This window comes from Microcaecilia unicolor, chromosome 6 (assembly GCF_901765095.1).
Source record: "Microcaecilia unicolor chromosome 6, aMicUni1.1, whole genome shotgun sequence".
NCBI classification, from domain to species: Eukaryota; Metazoa; Chordata; class Amphibia; order Gymnophiona; family Siphonopidae; genus Microcaecilia; species Microcaecilia unicolor.
Window position 1 is genome coordinate 71,182,800 of NC_044036.1, and position 21,911 is coordinate 71,204,710.

The following is a 21,911-nucleotide window of genomic DNA, read 5'->3' on the forward strand; positions in this document are numbered from 1 at the left end:
ACTTTAGCATGTGATTTACAGTATCCAGTACGTTATGTGCTGCCCTACCCTACTTACAACGCCCTAGTATTTATGCACTAAGCAAGTTACGCACTTTATTTACAAAATAGCGCCGAGTGCGCATATACCCCCAATTTCTACACAGGTTGCCCAAATTTGGTCATGGAGCCCAGATACGAACATAAACTAATTAGTCGATTGGATGATATCAATTATTGATGTTAATTGGAGTTAATTGGCACTAATTTTGAAATTATGTGTGCATCTGCCTATGCGCTATTCTATAATTCTCCTTGCCCAAAATGTCTTTTGTGCAAACCAAAAGGGGGCATGGGCAGGGGTGTTCCAGAACTTTAGGATCAGTGTTATAGAATATAGGGGTTGTGCAACCAAATTGCACGACAGATTTCAGCAGGTATAAATCTTCGTGCCCAAAGTTGGGCCTTCCTAGTTATCCATAGCACTTAAGGGCATAAGTGTAAGCTCGCCCACGTTAAGTGTTGAGATTCTAGAATTTTAGCTTATACATTTAGGCACTAAAGTTATACAATGAGAAGGATAGCACTGCCACCTCACTCAGGTCATCCTGAAGTGAAGTACTCTTCATTTTTTTTGCCTCAGGTTTTTAAAGGTCTTGGGCAGAGGGTAGTTTGGGTCGAGGAGGTCTGTGCACTGAGCACGTACCATGGGGAGCAGTCTGCTTGCACTATACAGTACAAGCAGACTGCTCCCCATAAGGGCAGGTCCATACCGGCTGTAAAGTTTGGCCCGTTAAAGGTGGGCGCTCAGGTCTATGCATTGCTTGAAATACTCATTTGAATACTAATGACCTCATTGCAATGCATCTGCATAGGGTTGTCGGTAGCTGCTATGGGGGAAGGTAAGAGAGATGCAGAACCCCTTTGTGCATTACATGCTAAATAACGTTTGCTTTAGACAGGCTACAACCGGTCTAAAGCAAATGTTCCAAGAACTGTAAGTTTTATGCACTGTCATGGAAGGTAAAATTATCTATCATACCTGATAATTTTCTTTCCATTAATCATAGCTGATCAATCCATAGACTGGTGGGTTGTGTCCATCTACCAGCAGGTGGAGATAGAGAGCAATCCTTTTGCCTCCCTATATGTGGTCATGTGCTGCCGGAAACTCCTCAGTATGTCGATATCCAAGCTCCATCCGCAGGACTCAGCACTTAGAGAATTACACCCACAAAGGGACAATCTGCCCAGCTCACCACCGCCGAAACGGGGGAGGGGAATTAACCCAGCTCATCCCCACACAAGTGGGGGAGGGGAATCCGTCCAGCTCATCCCCGCGGAGCGGGGGAGGGACACCACACCCGCCGATGCGGGGGGATCTGGCTTATCCTGCAACCGCAAACGCGGGAGGAGCTGACTGACCCTAACACCGCCGAAGCGGGAGGGGTACAAAGCTGCCCAACTGCCGCACGAAGCGGGAGGGAGCGCCGGCAGAATTTAAGTCTCAATCCAGCCCCGTAAAACGGAGGGGAGAGGAATGCAGCAGCTCACTGTAACACAAATTCGTCTCAACTCTTGAAGAATCCATTGAAAAACTTGAACACGAAGTCCTCCTGAACAGGAACTGAAGACTAAACTTGAACCTGAAATGCAACCAGAATATAAACAATACAGATATCTGGGAGGGGCTATGGATTGATCAGCTATGATTAATGGAAAGAAAATTATCAGGTATGATACATAATTTTACCTTCCATATCATCATGCTGATCAATCCATAGACTGGTGGGATGTACCGAAGCAGTACTCACCCAGGGCGGGACATAGAAATCCCTGACCGCAACACGGAAGCTCCAAACCGGGCCTCCGCCCGAGCAGCCACAGTCAAGCGGTAATGCCTGGAGAAGGTATGGGCCGATGCCCAAGTTGCCGCCTTGCAAATCTCTTCCAAGGAGACGGACCCGGCCTCTGCCATCGAGGCCGCCTGAGCTCTAGTGGAGTGAGCCTTCAGCTGGATAGGCGGCACCTTCCCCGCGGCCACATAAGCCGCTGCAATGGCTTCCTTGACCCATCTTGCCCCTGTAGGCTTAGCAGCCTGCAGACCGTTACGAGGACCTGCCAACAGGACAAACAGATGATCCGACTTCCGGAAATCATTGGTCACTTCCAAGTATCTGATGATGACTCATCTCACATCCAGATATTTGAGAGCAGAGTATTCCTCTGGGTAGTCCTCCCTACGAAAGGGAGACAGAGCTGCTGATTCACATGGAAGCGAGAAACAATCTTGGGCAGGAAGGAAGGCACTGTGCGAATAGTCACTCCTGCCTCAGTGAACTGCAGAAGAGAGTGCCTGGAGCTCGGAAACTCTTCTGGCTGAAGTGATAGCCACCAAAAAGACTGCTTTCAACGTCAGGTCTTTCAGAGATGCCCTCGACAAGGGTTCAAAAGGCGGCTTCTGCAAGGCTCTTAGCACCAGGTTGAGATTCCACGCAGGCACCACTGAGTGCAGAGGAGGGCGCAGGTGATTAACTCCCTTGAGAAAGCGCACCACATCAGGCTGCGAAGCCAGGGAAGCACCCTTCAGGCGGCCCCTGAAGCAAGCCAGAGCCGCTACTACTACTACTACTATTTAGCATTTCTATAGCGCTACAGGCATACGCAGCGCTGTACAAACATAGAAGAAAGACAGTCCCTGCTCAAGGGAACTGAGCGACAGGCCTTTCTCCAGACCTTCTTGCAGGAACGCCAACACTGAAGAAATTGGAGCCTGCTTCACACCACGCTGCAAAGGTACGCCAAACCCTGGCGTAAGCAGTAGAAGTAGCGCGCTTCCTCGCTCTTAGCATAGTGGCGATGACCTTGTCTGAGAAGCCCTTCTTTCTCAGACGCTGCCGCTCAATAGCCAGGCCGAAAGACCAAAGGGGGAGGGATCCTCCATCACCACGGGACCCTGATGCAACAGGCCCTGCTCCACTGGCAGCCGCAGAGGATCGTCCACTGAGAGCCTGATCAAGTCCGCATACCAGGGACGTTTGGGCCAGTCCGGATCCACCAGGATTATCCGGCCCGGATGCTTTGCCACCCGGTCTAGCACCCTGCCCAACATGGGCCAGGGCGGGAACCCATAGAGAAGCTCCTGTGTCGGCCACTGTTGGAGAAGAGCATCTACTCCCAGGGATCGAGGGTCTCGTCCTCTGCTGAAAAAGCGCGGCACTTGGCAATTGGCCGATGATGCCATCAGATCTAGGCTCGGCTGGCCCCAGCGCTTCGTGATGTCCAAGAACGCCTGAGCAGATAGCTGCCACTCTCCGGGATCCAAGGTATGGCGACTGAGAAAGTCCGCCTTGACATTCATGACTCCGGCAATGTGGGCCGCTGACAGCTGTTCCAGGTTCGCTACCGCCCACTGGCATAGATTCATGGCCTCCTTGGCTAGAGGGGCGCTCTTGGTACCTCCCTGGCGGTTGACATAGGCCACAGCCGTGGCATTGTCCGACAGGACCCGTACTGGCTTCAACGCCAGTATCGGGATGAACTCCAAAAGCGCCAACCGAATGGCTCTGAGTTCCAGGAGGTTGATAGACCACTTTGCCTCTGCAGGAGACCAGAGCCCCTGCGCTGTCCTTCCCAAGCAGTGGGCTCCCCAGCCCGACAAAGAGGCGTCCATCGTGACGACAATCCACTCCGGGGTCACCAGAGGCATTCCTGCAGACAACTTGTCTGTCTGCAGCCACCAGCTCAGCGCATTGCGCACTGCTGGGTCCAAGGGAAGGCGCACAGCATAATCCTTCGACACCAGAGTCCAGCGCTGCAGCAGAGAGAGTTGTAGTGGTCTCATATGAGCCCTGGCCCAGGGCACTACTTCCATCGTGGCCGTCATAGAGCCCAACAGCTGCACATAGTCCCAAGCCCGAAGAGGAGAGGCTACTAGGAACTGGTCCACCTGAGCCTGAAGTTTGACAATCCGATTGTCTGGCAGGAACACTCTGCCCACTTGGGTGTTGAATCAAACTCCCAGATACTCCAGGGACTGAGTCGGGCGCAGCTGGCTCTTCTCCCAGTTGATGATCCACCCCAGGGAGCTCAAAAGAGCAATCACGCGGTCCACAGCTTTGCCGCACTCTGCCTAAGAGGGGGCTCGGATCAACCAGTCATCCAGATAAGGATGGACTTGTACTCCTTCCTTTCGCAGGAAGGCCGCGATGACCACCATTACTTTGGAGAAGGTCCGCGGAGCAGTAGCCAACCCGAAAGGGAGGGCTCTGAACTGGAAGTGTCGGCCCAGGACTGCAAAACGCAGAAAGCGTTGATGAGGAGGCCAGATGGGAATATGCAGGTACGCTTCCTTGATGTCCAAGGAAGCCCAGAACTCCCCTGCCTTCACTGCCGCTATAACAGAGCGGAGAGTCTCCATGCAAAAGTGCCGCACTTTCAAGGCCCGAATGACCCCTTGAGGTCGAGGACAGGCCGGACAGAACCTCCTTTCTTTGATACCACAAAGTAAATGGAGTAACGTCCCTTGCCAATCTGATTTTCTGGCACCGAAACGACCGCACCCAGGCGTATCAGGTTGTCCAAGGTCTGCTGCACTGCCACAGCTTTGACCGGAGACTTGCAGGGAGAGAGTACAAACCCATCTCTTAAGGGTCGGCAGAACTGTAGCTTGTAGCCGTCTCTGATGACTTCCAGAACCCAAGCGTCTGAAGTTACCCTGGTTCACTCGCCCAGAAACGAGGACAGGCGTCCTCCAATCTGCACTGGGCCATGGACCAGGGCCCCGTCATTGGGTACGAGACCCTGGGGGAGGACCGGAGGGCGCACCTCCGGGACGGCGGTCTCTGCGAAAGGAATGCTGCTTGGGGGAGAAGTTCCTTTGAAGGAAGAGGGGGCAGAGGAGCCCGACTTGCCCGGGCGGTACCGACGGGCTTCCTGAAACCGTCCTGACCTCTGGTAACCTCTTGCCCTTAGACGTGCCGAGATCGGTCACGATTTTGTCCAGCTCGACCCCAAAGAGCAGCTTGCCTTCAAAAGGCAACTTAGCCAGGCGGGACTTAGAGGCGTGGTCCGCAGACCAATGTTTCAGCCAAAGTCAGCGCCGCGCAGAGACTGTCTGAGCCATACCTTTAGCCGAGGCTCTCAAGACATCATACAGTAAGTCTGCCAAATAAGCCAAGCCCGATTCCAGGGCCGGCCAATCAGCCCTCAAGGAAGGATCCGAGGGGGAAGCCCGCTGCACCATCGTCAGGCACGCCCTGGCCACATAGGAGCCGCAAACTGAGGCCTGCAAACTTAAGGCAGCCGCCTCGAAGGACGACCTTAAAGCCACTTTCAATCTTTTGTCTTGGGCGTCCTATAGGGCCGTGCCACCTTCCACCAGCAACGCCGTTTTCTTAGTCACCGCAGTGATTAAAGAAACCACGGTAGGCCAAATAAAGGCCTCACGTTCACTTTCAGGCAAAGGATAGAGGCGGGACATAGCCCTAGCCACTTTGAGGCTCGCTTCCGGGACATCCCATTGAGCCGAAATTAAGGTGTGCATGGCATCATGCACGTGGAAGGTTCTAGGCGGGCGCTTCGTCCCCAGCATAATGGCAGAGCCAACAGGGGCTGAGGGAGAGACGTCCTCTGGCGAGGAAATCTTCAAATGCTCATGGCCTGCAGAACAGGTTGGGCAAATCCTCTGAGCGAAAGATCCGCGCTGCAGAGGGGTCATCCGCTCCATCCGAGCGGGAATCCGTCTCCTCCAAGGAATCCCAAAGGACCGTTGGGAGAACTCAAATACGCTGCCCTCATCTACATCAGAGAAAACAGCGTCCTCTAAGGCCTAGGAATCCACCCGAGGGCGTTTACCTCCGGGGGCCTCAACCCCGTTATCGGACAAGGGAGAAGGGGCAGCGTTTTGCATAAAGAAGGCCTGATGCAGCAGCAAAATAAACTCGGGGGAGAAACCCCCCAGACTGTGTATTTCAGCAGCCTGGGCCACAGCTCTAGACGCACCCTCAACCGGCGCTCGCAAGAGCGGGGGAGCAACATGCTGCGCATCCAAGATGGTGTCCGGCGCGACACTCCGCGAAGGAGCCGCGCGGGAAGAACGGCGCTTAACTTTAGCCGCTTTTTTGCCGTCGCCCAAATCAAGGGCGGCCATGGCATGAACGTCTCCCAGCTCAAGGGCGGCCCAAGAAGAAGCTGTCCGAGCAGAGTGGCCGGCCAAGATGGCGGAGGCGAGCAGCGGGGGATGGGCGTTTATGGCGGGAAAAACCGCCGCGCCGGAGGAAGACCCGGGACACTGACCGGCCTCCAAACTGACACCCAACAAGGGCGAATCAGACTTTAAAACCCCCGCATCCCCGCTAGGAGCGCACACGCGGTCCGGGGAGCGATTCTTCGTGCCCTCGCCCTCCGACGCCATAGGCCACGTGGAGATCAATCGGGGAACTCCCTGCCCGCTATAAAAAGGTAAAAATTACCTGCTTCTCGCTCCGAGCTGTAACGACCTGGTGTCCCAGTGAGTAGCTGCAATAAACGTTTAAATAAACGTCGAAATAAACGCCCTTAAAGACGTCCAAAATTTTTTTTTTTTTTTTTAAACGGAGCCAGCGGGAAGGGGGAGAAAAGGAGGGACCTGGCACCACCAGGTTTGCACTTGCTCAAGAAGAGCCCTCAACCCCAGGCACTCAACAAAACCTAAAAATTAGGCTTGGAGCCCTAGCCAGAGCTGCTGCTGTGTGTGATCACCACCTGCTGAGATAGAGAACATACTGGGGAGTTTCCGGCAGCACATGACCACATATAGGGAGGCAAAAGGATTGCTCTCTATCTCCACCTGCTGGTAGATGGACACAACCCACCAGTCTATGGATTGATCAGCATGATGATATGGAAGGCTTCCCCTTAAGAACCAGCCCTTTCATTCTGACCAGTTAATTAGACTGACTGACAAGTAGCTTAAGTACATGTCATGTTTTTTTGTTGCTGTGCACACTACCATGATCATGCTAGTGTTGCAAAAATTTAACTTACAACCAGTAAAAATCATTGCATACATATTAGGTAGTGTTTTACTGTTCGCACTGAATTTTTACCAACTTGAATACCAAACATTTTTCAGCAAAAGTCTTACTATATAGGCCCTTAGGCATGGAATTTTATATTTCATATCTGTAGCATATTTGTGAAACAGCTTTACTTGACGAGACAAACTTGGTATCTATTGTCATAATCCTAAATCACACAAAAGGAAGTCTATTTAACCAAGGACCCTGTTTACTAAGGTGCATTAGTGTTTTTAGCACGCCTACACTTAGCACGTGCGCTAACCACGTAGGCACCTATAAGGATATTGTACACAACGGTACATGGTTAATGCGCGTTAAAAACATTAACATGCCCATAACATTGCTTAGTAAACAGGGCCCCCAAGTATGTTTAAAGACATTTTCTCTAGTGTTAAAGCAATAAAACCTCAGGCAAGGGATATTTACTTCCCCGACAGATTTCACAGAGTCCCCTATAAATTACTCCAAAAGAGCACTAACCTGTAGGCTCTCCTTGTCCACAGCTACCACCATTTTCTGGTTGTCACATTTGACTGATAATGCTACATTGATACTTCCTTGCACTTCTTCAGGCTCTTTAGGTTTTGGAAACAGCTCAATGCCCCCTCCACGTACTATCCTGTCCAGCATATCTTTTGTGGGTGGTGTGACCTCTTCCACCTGGACCATCCTCTCTCTGTTTTCATGGAGTGGAACATTAACACCATCAGCTGGAGTGCGGGCCGGTTCTGGGAGCTGAGAGTTCATTCGTAATAGCTCCGTCAGCTCTGGAGGAATCGAATATTCTTCTTCATCATTCATCTCTACTGGAAAGGAAAAAAGTAAGAATAACATGTGAGAAATGCCTGGCAACCAAAGAGGTTTAGGCTTCAGGATCACCAACTCAGATTTTCATGATGCTTATATGCTCACCACAAGCCAAAAAGCCATTAAAAAATCTCTCAACAAAAAGGGGAGAAGGAGGATAATATAAATTTGAAAACTATGTACTGTATGTTGGCTTCATGACAGGAGTGAGTTTTCTGAATAGCAGCGTTTTAGCGTGCCTGGTTATCTATCTATTCGTGATACATTTGGCACAGCTGTAAGCTTTTAATATAGTATTTGAGCTTTACATAAATAAATGACCCCCCCCCCCCAACAACACTAGAGTAGTAGGGCCAAAATCTCAGTAAGAAGCAATAAACAGACAGGCATAAAAGGTCTATCATACAAAATAAGATAATTATCAATAACTGAGCAAATTCAAATCATAATTATCAGTTCCACTAGTTTTCAAATCAAATTTAAAAGTAATTAACTGTATTTTTGATGATGGTCCCCTTAAATTAGTTTGTTGCTTTTTAAAATTTGGCTTTACCACTCATTTGCACATATAATATGACTAGTTCAAATATTGCCGTTAATCAGAAAATCAGTCCCCAATGCAACATCTGAGGACTGGAAATTGTCCTCTTATTTACTACACCATGACATAGCAAACATGATTACAACAAAACTCACAGCACTCTTTTCCATAGGGTTTTAATTTCAAACATCCTGCTTTTATAACTATTTGGATTTTATTTATTTGGACTGCTCATTACACATTTCAGGGTAGATTCAAGAAAATGTGACAAAAATTAGATGCAAAAAAATATGGACGCTAAGCACCAGTTCTGTAAAGAGGGTCTGCAGATTCAGCTGAGGACCAGATAACATTGGCCATGCTGCTTGAGAGATAAATTTATGTGTGTAAAGATTGAGAGGGGGGGGGGGGAGGATAAGAGTATTCATTTTATGTGGCTTAATAAAGATGTAGTTTTGAAATAATTAATAGAGATGAAGCGGGTGAATAGAGAAGTATTTTTATAGACTAAGGTGACAATTGTTGAAGTGAGTTCTAAAAGGGACACAGGCTGGGCAGTAGGGCTGATTGGTTATAAGTGTTGAGTGGGTGGTGATGAAGAGAGGAAGAGAATTGCTGACAGGAACTTTTGGTGGGCTGTGTTGTGAGGAATTATTATTGTCAGAGGGTGGTGATTGGGTAGGAGGATTTTTGAGGGAGCATAGCCGAGGAAATAATTCCCATCCTCCCTCCCACACCTTGTGGGGGGTTTACTGTTGGGGGGTGGAGGGGAGAGATATTTTGTTTTGGTTTAAGTTTTTTACTTTGATGAGAGGAGTGGAGGGTGGTTTAGGGGGGAGGGTCACAGTTGTGGAAGCATAGGGAAATTCCAGACGGCCTTCATTATAAAATGGAATGTGATGAATTAAAAAATGAATGTTGGATGGATGATCAGCTTGTGTACGATACTGCCACAAGCAGAGGTAAGAACTTGATAGCACTGCAGGTCTCATTGATCTGAAATGGTTAAACATTGGTACATGTATGAGTAAAGTATGGGCGGCTAGACTGTCACGGATTAGCTGCAAAGAAAAGAGGGTAGGGATAGTGAAGATTGCTCTGAATTAATGACAAGACTTGTAACAGTAGCAATGCAGTTGGGACTTGTCAGTTAATTGCTTAACAAAAATCTGTGGCCAAGTGGTTCACTAAGATAACTGAATAGTTATGTGTATTATTTTAGCAGCGAGCGAGCACAAAATGCTGATGCATTTTGCCAACATTACTGCAATTGCCCATGAAATTGCCCATTATAGAATAGAGTATAAGTCGGAATGCGTAAACCTAACTTTAGGCGCAAGTACTTACGCATTATCAAAGACTGGTGAAAACTGTCATGCCTAAAGTTGGCAATTGCACATGTGATAGTATTCTCTAACATATACATACAGCTACAAGACACACCCCTGATCCACCTATGTGCACACCCCCTTTGTATTTGTGAACTATCACATTTAGGCACTAAGGTCCCGATATTCAGCCAGTGGCAGGCAGTGCTTCTGCTGTCCGCTGCCGGTATTATACCTGGATATTTAATGCCGGGCCATTTCCAGTGACTGGTACTAAATATCCGGGTTTATTTTGGCCCCTAAAAAGTTAACCGGCTATGCCGATATTCAGCACCAACCGGTTAACTTTTTTGCTGTCTATTTTGACCGCTCAACATAACCAGTTTGGTGCTTAATATTCGCGCCTGACCAGGGCCACTGAGAGACTGGCCAGGCCCGGGACAAGGCCGCCCCCCCACCTGAGGTCACCGGGCCCTCTCTCCACTCCCAGGCCCTCTGCACTGACCTTAAGCGCCTCACCTTCGAAAGCGCAGCAAGGAGCGGCACACCACTCCTTCCTTCCGTGTCCCGCCCTCGTGGAAGTTACATCAGGCGAGGGCGGGACACGGAAGGAAGGAGTGGTCTGCAGCTGGTTGCTGTGCTTTCGAAGGTGAGGCGCTTAAGTTCAATGCCAGGGAGCGACAGAGGGCGGGCCGGCCGGACTGCGACGACACCGGGCCCCCCCCCCCCCCGGAGGCCCAGGCCCGGGGAATTTTGTCCCCCCTGTCCCCCCCTCTCGGCGGCCCTACGCCTGACTGGCTAGCCACTAACCAGGATATTCAGCGAGAGATAACTAGATTATCTCCCGCTGAATATCAGCGGTTGGACACTTAAATGCCATTTAACCGGCCAGGAGCCATTCCTGGCTGGTTAAATAGTTTTGATAATCAGGGGTAAATTTATAGAATGGCACCTAAATGCAGGTACGCTCATAACTACAAATTGGTGCCAATTAACACCACTTAAGGGCTATTATTGGTACTTAAGGCCAATTGCGCCTAATTTAACACGTTAGGCACACAACTGGCACTATTCTATAAAGTGTATGCACAAATTTGCAAACTAATTGGAAATATGGGTGCACAAACTTTACAGAATGAAGGAGTTCATGCTCTTTTGTCCAGTTTACCTATCAATCCTGAAGGCGAGTACACCATGAAATGCCTGCTGGCACCTGAAGTAGTATTCACCACAATCAACCCAGTCCTGAGAACAAAATTTACTTTGTACTGTAATAAAAGTTGCTTTGGGATTCCACGTGGCGATCTCATTAAGAATGGTATCTTCTACAGTTTAGAAATGTGTTTGACATTGGACACAGATGGGGGAACTCAAACACCAAATGCAAGAGAGTTCTGCAGTCCTGCTCTATGGACAACATTTAGGATTGAGATATCTATGCTCTTCTGTTCTGGATTTTAAAGCTTGTTTTGACTCCACAAATACGTAATTTCTACGATTTGTTGTCCTTGTAAATTGACTTACGCGGGGCAGACAAAAAGTCCGGTTAGTCATAACAAACATCAGCGCACAATCAATACTAGTACAACAGTAGCTTCCCTTACTGAGCCAAATGTGAGGACTGCTGATGGAGAATGGTGGATAATGCTCCAGAAGATCGGTGGGGAAAGGCAACTGGGATTTGTCACCTTAATTATAGAAAACATACTGGATCTTTTTGTTGAAGATCTGAATCTGGAGAATGAATGCTTGTAATTGACAGATGCAAGATGGGTTCTGCCTGTTCTGCTCAAATCTGTTTTTTGATTGGATGAAAAGAGTTGTTTCCTATATAAAGACTGATGCCATCTTTACTAGGAGCACAGCAGTTTAGAGCACCGTTTGCTGATGAAAACTTTCCCTGACGCAGAGCTGTTCCAGCTCAAACATTAATTCATTTTGGATTTATATCTGTATTTCCAGATGGGGATGCAGTGAATGGAAAGATAAAAATAATTTCATTTAAGCCTTGTTGCTTCAGTGACATTTTAAAGAAAATTACAGATCATCATCAACTATACTGAACAATATATTCTGAAAGGTTAAAAGTATTTAAATAAAGAGATTCAAATGAAATATTTAGGCCAACGATTATAGTTTATGGTTAACACCCTAGGGCAGTGTGCCAAGTTGCTCTCCTATTTATTATATATGAAAGTCCTCATATTTTAGAATATTGCTTATTCTATAAGGGGTCCTTTTACAAAGCCACAGTAAAAAGTGGCCTGCAGTAGTGTGGGCGCATCTTTTTGGCGGACGCTGGGCCACTTTTTACAGTAGATGGGGAAAAGTCCATTTTTTAATGGATGTGCACAAAAATTAAAACTAGCGCACGCCTATTTATGGACTGAGCCCTTACTGCCAGCCATTGACCACATGGTAACCATGCAGCACTCTCCATCGTGGCCCGCGCTTCCAATTACCACCAGGAACGCCCACCGCAGCAGAAAATAGAAAAATATTTTCTACCGCAGGATTCGGTATGCGCCACACTCGGAGTTACCGCTGGGCGCACGTGCTAGCCCGGCAGTGGTGCCAATTTGGCACATGCTACCTGCGGCTTTGTAAAAGGGCCCCTAAAAGAAAATTTCAGCTATATTGAATGATTTTTTTTTTTTAGCTCTTTTGGATATACTGTAGAACCCCATATTATTCTTCTTACCATCGTCTGCTATTTGGATATGAAATCTATTCGCCACTTGCACTTCTGTGTAGGAAGTAACTGGACTATAGTCATGATCACTGGCCCACTTCAGCAAGTTCTCCCGGGAGGAGGGAATGGTAGGTAATACTGTTTTGGTCATAAACATGGATTTTTCTGTCTCTTTTCCAAAACCAATACTGTTAGGTGCCTGTATATCAAAAGGATAATAGTTTAGATTATGAATTAGTACCAAAAACATTTTTTCATTAAATAAAACTCATTTAGCTTCTAACGCCCTATTGTTTTTCTCCCAACTAACAAACACTTAAAGGAAGATACAATAAAGAACATAAACACAGAAATAGCATCCATTGGTCAGAATTGATGCACATGGGGCTTAACTTTAAGGTCACATAAGCTGTGTCTTTTCTAAACATCTGATTAAAGGACCTATGTGATAAATTTTAATGTGAATGTTAATGACTTCTGGTGCATGCTAAAAACAACATGCAATATGGCTTTTATCATGAACATTAGTCTGCAAAAAAAATTCTCATGCCCACCTATGTACCTGAAAGATCATATGCAAATTATGTTATTGCATGTGCAAGGTAAATACTGTAATATGCTGTCTCTTGCTAATCTAATGCTATTTAATATCTGCCTTGCATCAGATGATAACCTGCCCAAAAAATAAAGGTCATGTACAGAAGATGGCACTGAAAAACTGTACCCATAGCCCTCTGAGGATGAAAACATTACATAACATTTAATTTTTATTTAATATGGCATTTATAGTTCACTTAACCAGCAAACCAGTACAAAGTGGATTGCAACAAACATTGAAAAAAAAACATCAATCAACTCACACATGAACCTGATCACAATTCTCTTTACCATGCCAAAAACACAGCAATGCACTTGTCCTGGGAATTCTTACACACTTTAAGAAAGGCACACCACAAATACCACAAAGGCTCTTCAAATGCTGGTCCACACTTCACTGTATATGAGACACAGAGGGTGTGATAGTGGTATGGAAATAGACTCCAGGTTATCATATTGGTATGATTCTCGGGATCACTGTCAGTGCTGTGGTGTGCCCACCTACTGAGCACTGCAAGCCTTCAGAGGCTTCACCATGAACAGCAGTTCCTGCTATTCAGATTACAACACCAATCTCCAACACACTGTGCAGCCACTGTCCTATCTTACAGCCAAGCTGAGATCAGTGAATGCAGTGCCTGGCACCAAAAATGCCACTGCTTACGCACCCTTCTGGGCCTCAGTCTCCCATAGAAATTCTATAGGGAACAGAGAATGATGAAGGCTGGCGTTTACAGTTCTTATTGCAGTATTGTCTGGGGCAGCCACTGCAGTACTGATTAGTGTTGTCCAATTCACAGTTTGAATCAATTCGTTTCAGCAAAGAATATTGGGAGTCCCAATATGGGACTTCCCCACCTTCCTCCCGCTGTCATCCAAGCTGCTGCTGCGGTGACAAAAGAAGACAAACTCATCACAGGGCCAGTCTCTCTATTGGCTCAGGCTACCGGCTCTGCTCTGGAACAGGAGTGACATCAGAGGGAGGGAACAGCAGCTGCGCCAATGGAGAGTTTATTTTCTTTTGATGCTGATGCTGCTCTAGAGAAGCAACAGCAGCGGCAGAAGTGTCAGGGTAGCACTGAGGGCACTGATGGTGCATGGGAACATGGCAGTGTATCTCAGTACACGTAGAACTGAGCGGTGAGTGTCCTGAAGCAGAAGTGACTGCAATGTGGGACCAGAGAAGCCGCCATTACAATCCTAAGCAAGGAGGTTGAATGAAAACCAGTCAACAGGATGACATCAAAAAGTTGAAGCCAAATAGATTAGCCTTGGTTTCCCCTTCTCCGCGTAGCCACCATCCAAGTACTCTCAAAACAGAGCAAACAAACCTATGAGCTGCTGCATCCACGTTGTTGTTCTTTATTGTTGGTAGCAATGGTATATTATGGTTAAAGAAGCTTTTATTGATGATGTTATCACCATTCAACATATACATATTAAGACATTATATAACTTCAAATTCAAACTGCATCCAAATACTATAAAATAACTCTCTTGGTGCCTTCATCATCCTTTAATGTGTGTACCTTCCTTCTAACCCCCTCCCCCTTTCCCCTCCCTCCCCCCATAAGCAATGGTATATTATAAAAATGCACTTGATTTTTTTTACGATTACTATTTAAAAGACAGATATTAAATAATGAAGGCAGAGCTACCTTCATGCAGAAGTACAGAGTCAGTCTAAATGTGCCAACATTGTCCAGTTCAGCATATTATTAGCTGCCGAGTTCATACAAAGTTAATTATGTTCAATAAAAAATAAATCTATTGACTGAGGCTGCTTTCTATGTGAATATTCCATCACTGTTTCATTATTGCTACCAAGTATTACATATTAAGGGCATCTGCTTTAAACTTTGTTTTAACTCATTTATCCAGTCCTTACATGCACATGGTTTTACTTTTTAATCCCAAAGGTGAATCCTAAGGGTAGTGGAACAATTAGGTATAAACTGTGTTGTTTCTGACTTTACATGTTTTGAACTGCTTTGGGTCCTGCTGATCTGTACTTCTGCTGCCTGGAATTTTGGAAGATGGAAATGGAAAATGCCAAATGGACCAGTACACACTGGCAAAAGAGTAAAGAGAAGACTGAGGAAAGTGGAAACCAGAGACATGGTAACAAAAATTAAAAGACCACACAACAAAGGTAGAAAAGTGAATTTTATTTTCTATTTATTGAAAGTGGCCTTAAAGGACTGGATCGAATTGAATCAAAAACATTCTGGCCGAATTGGACAGCATTCTTGCTGATCCTATAGCGTGGATGTGGAAAAGGAATTTTACAAGAAGGCATCTAGATTAATTGGGCAGGAAGGGACCTAAAGTTCCTATATATAATATAGAAATCACTTTGTACCACAGAAAGACAGTAGAAAAAATCCCTTCCCTTATTTTGGCCTTATTTTATAAAGACAGAGGACTTCTGGAAGAGTAGCCTAACGATTAGAATAGCAGGCTGAGAACCAGGAGAGTCTGATTCCAATCCCACTGCAGCTCTTTGTGATCATGGAGAAATCACTTGACTCTACGTTGCCTTAGGTACAAATTCAAGGCCCTGTTTACTAAGCCGTGCTGTAGGCACACAAACCTTTTAGCGTGTGCTAATGCTAGAGACACCCACAGGAATATAATGAGTGCCTCTATCATTAGCACGCCTACAGCACAGCTTAGTAAACATGGCCCTCAGATTGTGAAACCTGTGGGGACAGAAAAATACCTACTGAATGTGAATGTATATTGCTTCAACAGCTTAAAGGTAGTATATAAGAAATTGAAAGAATAAATAAATACCACCACAAATCCTTCAGCAACTGCATCTAGATTGAAGACACAGACATTATACTTGTTCAAGAACTGGTACAAATTTCCACACCTCAAGTATGTATCTATGTGTGATTATAATACACACTAATCAACATGCATACTTTGTGACTGTTCACACTCTGCTCAGATTGTGCCCTCTGTAGTGCCTACAACAAGATTATGCGCGTTCATGCCTTCGTGCTTACTGTTACACCTGGTACAGTTTTGTAAGACCAGAAAAAAAATCACCAAGGGCCTCCAAGAATGAGTAACCAGTAAACCTTTAATGAGGGACCAGCATGCATGCTCACACATACACACGTATATAGTGGTATTCTGGTCATATATGTGCATTCTTGGCACCTGCCCCTGTCTCACCCATTTTCCAACACCTGTGGAAGTCACCATGTTGTATACAGCACGGGCACTTTAACCAGCAGAGAGGGGTGGCCACTTTTCAACAGAGATTCTTTAATGAGTAAACAGCTACCTACAGTGTTAAAAGCCTTGCAAAACTGTCTTCTAAATCCCTTTGTATCACCCATTAAGTGGCATTTTAATATGCGCATTACATTATTTTGTGTGTACATACTAAATTCTTCTTAGCACAAGTTTTATGGCCTAAATGTTCTGGTCCACTGGCCTTTATTTCTCACGTTATTCCCATCCCCTCCCTATTTGGTTATTTTCAGTAAGAGATGTATCAGATTCTAAGAGTGACCTTGAAAGATTTCTTGAGAGTCACATAATGGAATATTCCGTTTCATGCAGCCCCCACAGTGCAAATCCACAGGTAATTTTATCTGCAGAGTTTCCACTATTTTTCAAAAAGAAAGTCCAAATGTACTTTCACTTTGCAGGTACTCTTTCTTTAGGCAATTTTCAGACATTTATACCCTGTTCTTTCTACTAAAATCACATGTGTACTTTTGAAAATATATAATTCCCAGCCTAACTCTGCCCCGGGAACACCTCTGCTAAAAGTGGGTAAAAGTACACACACTGTCAACCAACATGTGCATTTTTAGCCACAGAGAGAAGGTATCATTTTCAAATAGTCCACTTCTATGGGTAAAACCTTGTTTTACTGTAGGAAAGATTTTGAAAATTGCCCTAATCATGCTTCCAACCAAAATACGGCACAGGTGCCACTGGTATTTAAATTATTCACTCTCTCAATATGGTTAGACCTTAAGTAGTTTTCATCTTTAATAAGCCTCACACTCTAGACAGATGGTTTCATTACCTCCTACTTTCTGTGGTATATGACTGAGCAGTAGTAACTCTCTATTAACACAGACATCCAGGTCAGAGTTTTCAACTGATTTTCAAGATGAATCAAGTGGAGTTTCCAGTGCCACTGACAGCAGTCAAAATTATATCCTAAAACAACTAAATTGACAAGTACAGAAGTAATTTGATGACGCTGTCAAATGTCTGCTTATTTTATGAAGTGTCAGTAGTATAGTGTCAGTTTTTCAGTTGTCTAGAACCAAGCTTTGCATTTTCTGCATGTTAATTAAGTGCTGCAGAAAAAGGCATTTCACTTTCATGCCTGATTTTCTGCACGTTATGTGCTGCATTTTTGCTAAATCCTCCATTTGTTTCCCATTTTGCCTGCCTCTATTGTAACCAAATCTTCATCTTGTCCCACTATATAATCAAAGATTAATGGCATCTATCTTTCTTCACCTATTTTTCTGTCATCCTTTGTCATTATCATTATGGTTTCTTGTATATGTTTAAATTAACACTTCTGCCGAAACACTTACCTGTATTCTCTCTGAGGACACTAAGAGGCATATTTTCAAAGCACTTAGCCTTCCAAAGTTCCATAGGTTTCTATGGAACTTTGGAAGGCTAAGTGCTTTGAAAATATGCCTCTAAGCATCACAGGCTCACTGCACTTAACAGGATTCCCAAATGCCTCTTCCCCATTGATATCAGTGGCAGCACACAAGACAAACAAAAGAACTGAATCTAAATGGGTTTTTTTTAATTTAGTTTCAAGTAATACTTTGAATACAAGGTTCAAGAAAACATCGAAATGGAATAATTTTAGATTAAACAGAAACAATAACAAATTCTATCTTCTATCCCATGTAAAGCCCACATTATAATCAGAAAAAGAATGAAATGAATTATGCACAAGAAATAAAGCAATTTAATACAAGATCTTATATCCTGCAACTTTCACTAAAAAAAACAAAACAAAACCAAAGAAAAACAAAAACAACAACCTGTAGAGAGTGGATTACAGCTATCACCCCCCTAAATCTCCCTACAACCGTTCACACAATCCTTGGAATCAATTACAATATTAATCTTTAAAACTCCAAGTTTTCAATTGCTTTTTAAAATTCACATTATTATGCAAATTCTTCAAATCAACAGAAAGCTTCTTACCAAGCCTTGGGACTGCTCCCAAAGAATATTGTGCCACACTTCTACTAACTCAAATTCCTTAACTGATGGCAATTCTATGCTCAGTACATCATTGAAACACAATTCTCTCTTTGGTGTGCTAATTTTTTAAATGACCAACGTCAACAGAAGGTAACCTCTCCACTGAAGATCCGATGCCAAGCAAAGAAGAGTGGAGCAAAAAAACCTCTCTCAGATGGCGTTCACATAAAGAAGTTTGTTCAAAAATCGATAAAATAAGCGACTCCGTAAACGGGCCTGTTACAATGTTTTGGAATATGGGAAAGATATTTACAATGATTCTTAGCCTGTTGGAGGTGTGTCAGAGGCGTAGCTAGGGGCAGGCCTGCTCTCTTCCCCCCCCCCCCCCCACTCCTCAGCAGCATCCCTGCATCTGCACTTTGGCCCCGCAGTAAACACGCAATGATGTCAGCGAGGGCGGGACATGGCAGATGGAAGCCTGTGGGGACAGCGTAAGCAGTGAGAATGAATCGCTGCAGGCACCAAGGACGCCTGTATCGACATCGGGGAGGGACAGAGTTCAGAAACAGGAGTGCAGATGCTGGGACACTCCAGAGGAGAGGGAGAAGATGTGGGGTAGGTGAAAAAAAACCCCTCTTATGTTCTTAAAAAATATCTCTGTGAAGATATTTGTGGTGTGTGGTTGGGGGGAGGGGGCGTGTGCGTGTGGAAATGCCCATCCAATTTACCTCTGGGCCCATCCAAAATACCAAGTCTGGCTACGCCTCTGACTTGTGTATGTGAATTAGATTTTGACAAATCTTTTATACACATCCCCTTATCCATGTCTTTTCACAGCTGGAGTTCTTTTGCCAGCTTCTTGGTGCTTACAGTTAAATCTTTGCTCTGAAATATACTTCCTAGCAAAAAGAACCAACAGGAACTACTGAATTTATCCTGTCAACACATGAATCAGTACAACTTAACTAAAGTCACTTGCTATTATAATTCTGAAGATGACTGGTTATGCCAGAGCATTGTGTATTTTGCATTGTACAGAAGCACAGAGAAGATAGACATTTATCCAACTAAGTTATCCCATGTTTCCTCCTTTAAGGATTTCTTGGCTGTTGTGGGGTAAGATATGTAGATATATAGAACAGCACTTTTTTTTAACACATTCTATTTCCATGCAACAGCTGCTATGATTCTTCAATGTGCACCTTTTTACTATATTTGATATGATAAAATACTCTTTGTTGTTGAAGCATATGGAGGGAGCTGAAATCCAGGGGCTGGCTTTTAATTTGCTATGATTTTATCTTACTGACAAGGTCCAAAGTGTTCCTTGGAATGATATACTCTATGTTCTGAGGCACTTCCTTTGGTGTTTAGTCTTCCACAGGGCTCTGTATCATCACTTTATATGTATTTGAGTCCTCTGTGCCTACTGTTTTGGGAACATGGGGTGACATGTCATCTATTTAGAGATGACATTAAGCTGAGGATATCAGTAGGTACTGAGTGAGCATTTGCAGCAAACAAACTAGATGCATGCCTGGATGCAACAGCTGAGTGCTTGGAGGACAATCAGTTAAGCAGCATAAAATGTATTGTATTGTTTTGAGATCTTGCCAGGTACTTGCGACCTGGATTGGCTACTGTTGGAAACAGGATGCCGGGCTTGATGGACCTTCGGTCGGTCCCAGTATGGCAATACTTATGTAGGGAATATGGAATTGCTGAGGGTAAGCAGAGTTCAGAGGGAAAAGTTAGTTTGCCGTACACGTAGAGGACATCAGCTGATATGAACTGGACCAACGTGAAGCCTGGGGTTTCTTCTAGATGAAAGACTGACTTTGGAGTCTCAGATTCTGGGGGTAGTCCAGGTTACATTTGCTGCTTACTGGTAGAAGCCTTCGTGAGCACTTTGCTCGGACACTTCCTGTTTGTTGGAAGTACAAGATTCCCAGCTTTTACTAGGAAAAGGATTATTTTCAGTAGCCAGACCTGCCGAATGGAATAAACTCTTCTTAGAAAGCAAATGAACTATCAGGTGTTTAAAAGACTACTGAAGCGGCATTTTCTAGAACAGGCAGCTTAGTACTTCTGGGAACAGTGACTGAGTGCTCTCTGTGCAGATTGAATGTATGATGAATTTATGATGATTGATATGAGTGTGTTTATTGATAGCCAGTGTTAGCTGTTATAATGGACTATATTGTACAGTATAAGTCTTTTTTGTACTAGGTTGATTATGTATGTTTGTTTGTTATCCATTCTGGATAAGGGTAATTTTAATAAATGAACTAAAATGCTTTATGATTGTTGAGGAGGATATACTGTTTTGTGTCTTCAAAGGATTTGGCTATTTTAATACATAATCTGTTATTATTTTTGCAGTCTTTACTGTTGAAGAAACAATTACAGTCATTACAGTTGGCTCAGAACACCAGTGCCGAGTTGTTATTAAATGAAAAGAGTTATGAACATGTGACTCCATCATGGTACCGAATATTGGAGGGCAGACAATGTTACACCAATTTTTTAAAACGGTTCCAGGGATGATCCAGGAAATTATAGAGCAGTGAGCCTGATGTCCATGCTGGGCAAAATGGTAGAGACTATTATAAAAAAACAAAATTGCAGTGCATATACATAGGCACAGATTAATGAAACAAACCCAACATGGATTTAATCAAGAGAAACTTTGCCTCATCAGTCTACTACACTTCTTTGAAGGAATAAATAAACATGTGGATAAAGGTGAGCTGGTTGATTTGTGTATCTGGATTTTCAAAAGACATTTGACAATGAATGAGGAAATTAGAAAGTCATGGGATAAGATGTAATGTCCTACTGTGGATTAAGAACAGGTTAAAAGATTTTAAAAAAGAGAGAGTAGGGTTAAATGGTCAATGTTCTCAATGGAAAAGGGTAGATACTGCGGTTCCCTGGGGGTCTGTGCTGGGGCTGCTGATTTTTAACATATTTATAAATGATCTAGAGATGGGGAATAACTAGTGAGATAATTACATTTGCTGATGACACAAAGTTATTCAAAGTCGTTTAATCGCAAGAGGACTGTAAAAAATTGCAAGAGGACCTTATGTGACTGGGCAACCAAATGGCAGATGATGTTCAATGTGAGCAAGTGCAAAGTGATGCATGTGGAAAAGAGGAACTCAAACTATGGCAAGGTTCCACATTAGGAGTCACTGCCCAGGAAAAAGATCTAGGTGTTGTCGTTGATGATACGCTGATACCCTCCGCTCAGTGTGCAGCAGGGGCAAAGAAAGCAAATAGAATCCTAGGAATTATTAGGAAAGGAATAGAAAACAAAAATGAGAATGCTATAATGCCTTTGCATTGCTCCATTGTGCGATCAAACCTTGAATACCGTGTGCAACTGGTCACCACATCTCAAAAAAAGATATAACAGAATAACAAAATGGTCAGAGACGGGAACAAAAACGATAAACGAAATGGGATGACTTCCCTATGAGGAAAGGCTAAAGTGGCTAGGGCTCTTCAGCTTGGAGAAGAGATGGCTGAGGGGAAATATGACAGAGGTCTATAAAATACTGAGTGGAGTGGAACGGGTAGACGTGAAAATGCATTTTACTCTTTCCAAAAATATTAGAAATAGGGGGCACAAAATGAAGCAAGTAATAAATTTAAAACAAATCGTCAAAATATTTTTTTCACTTGTGT

At 44.5% G+C, this 21,911-nt stretch overlaps 1 protein-coding gene across 2 annotated transcripts in view; it reads right to left on the minus strand.

Annotated features, from left to right (window-relative positions):
• The window catches only part of TGFBR3 (transforming growth factor beta receptor 3), a 350,647-nt gene that overhangs the window by 66,211 nt on the left and 262,525 nt on the right, over positions 1 to 21,911 (minus strand). Inside the window, exons 7-8 of one of the 2 annotated variants that reach the window (XM_030207075.1) lie at positions 12,417 to 12,606; positions 7,520 to 7,842 (exon numbers count right to left, since the gene is read on the minus strand). In XM_030207075.1, the coding sequence (XP_030062935.1) occupies positions 7,520 to 7,842; positions 12,417 to 12,606 (513 nt within the window). Of the gene's footprint in view, positions 1 to 7,519; positions 7,846 to 12,416; positions 12,607 to 21,911 lie in introns of both variants that reach the window. The other variant, XM_030207074.1, reaches the window with a different exon arrangement.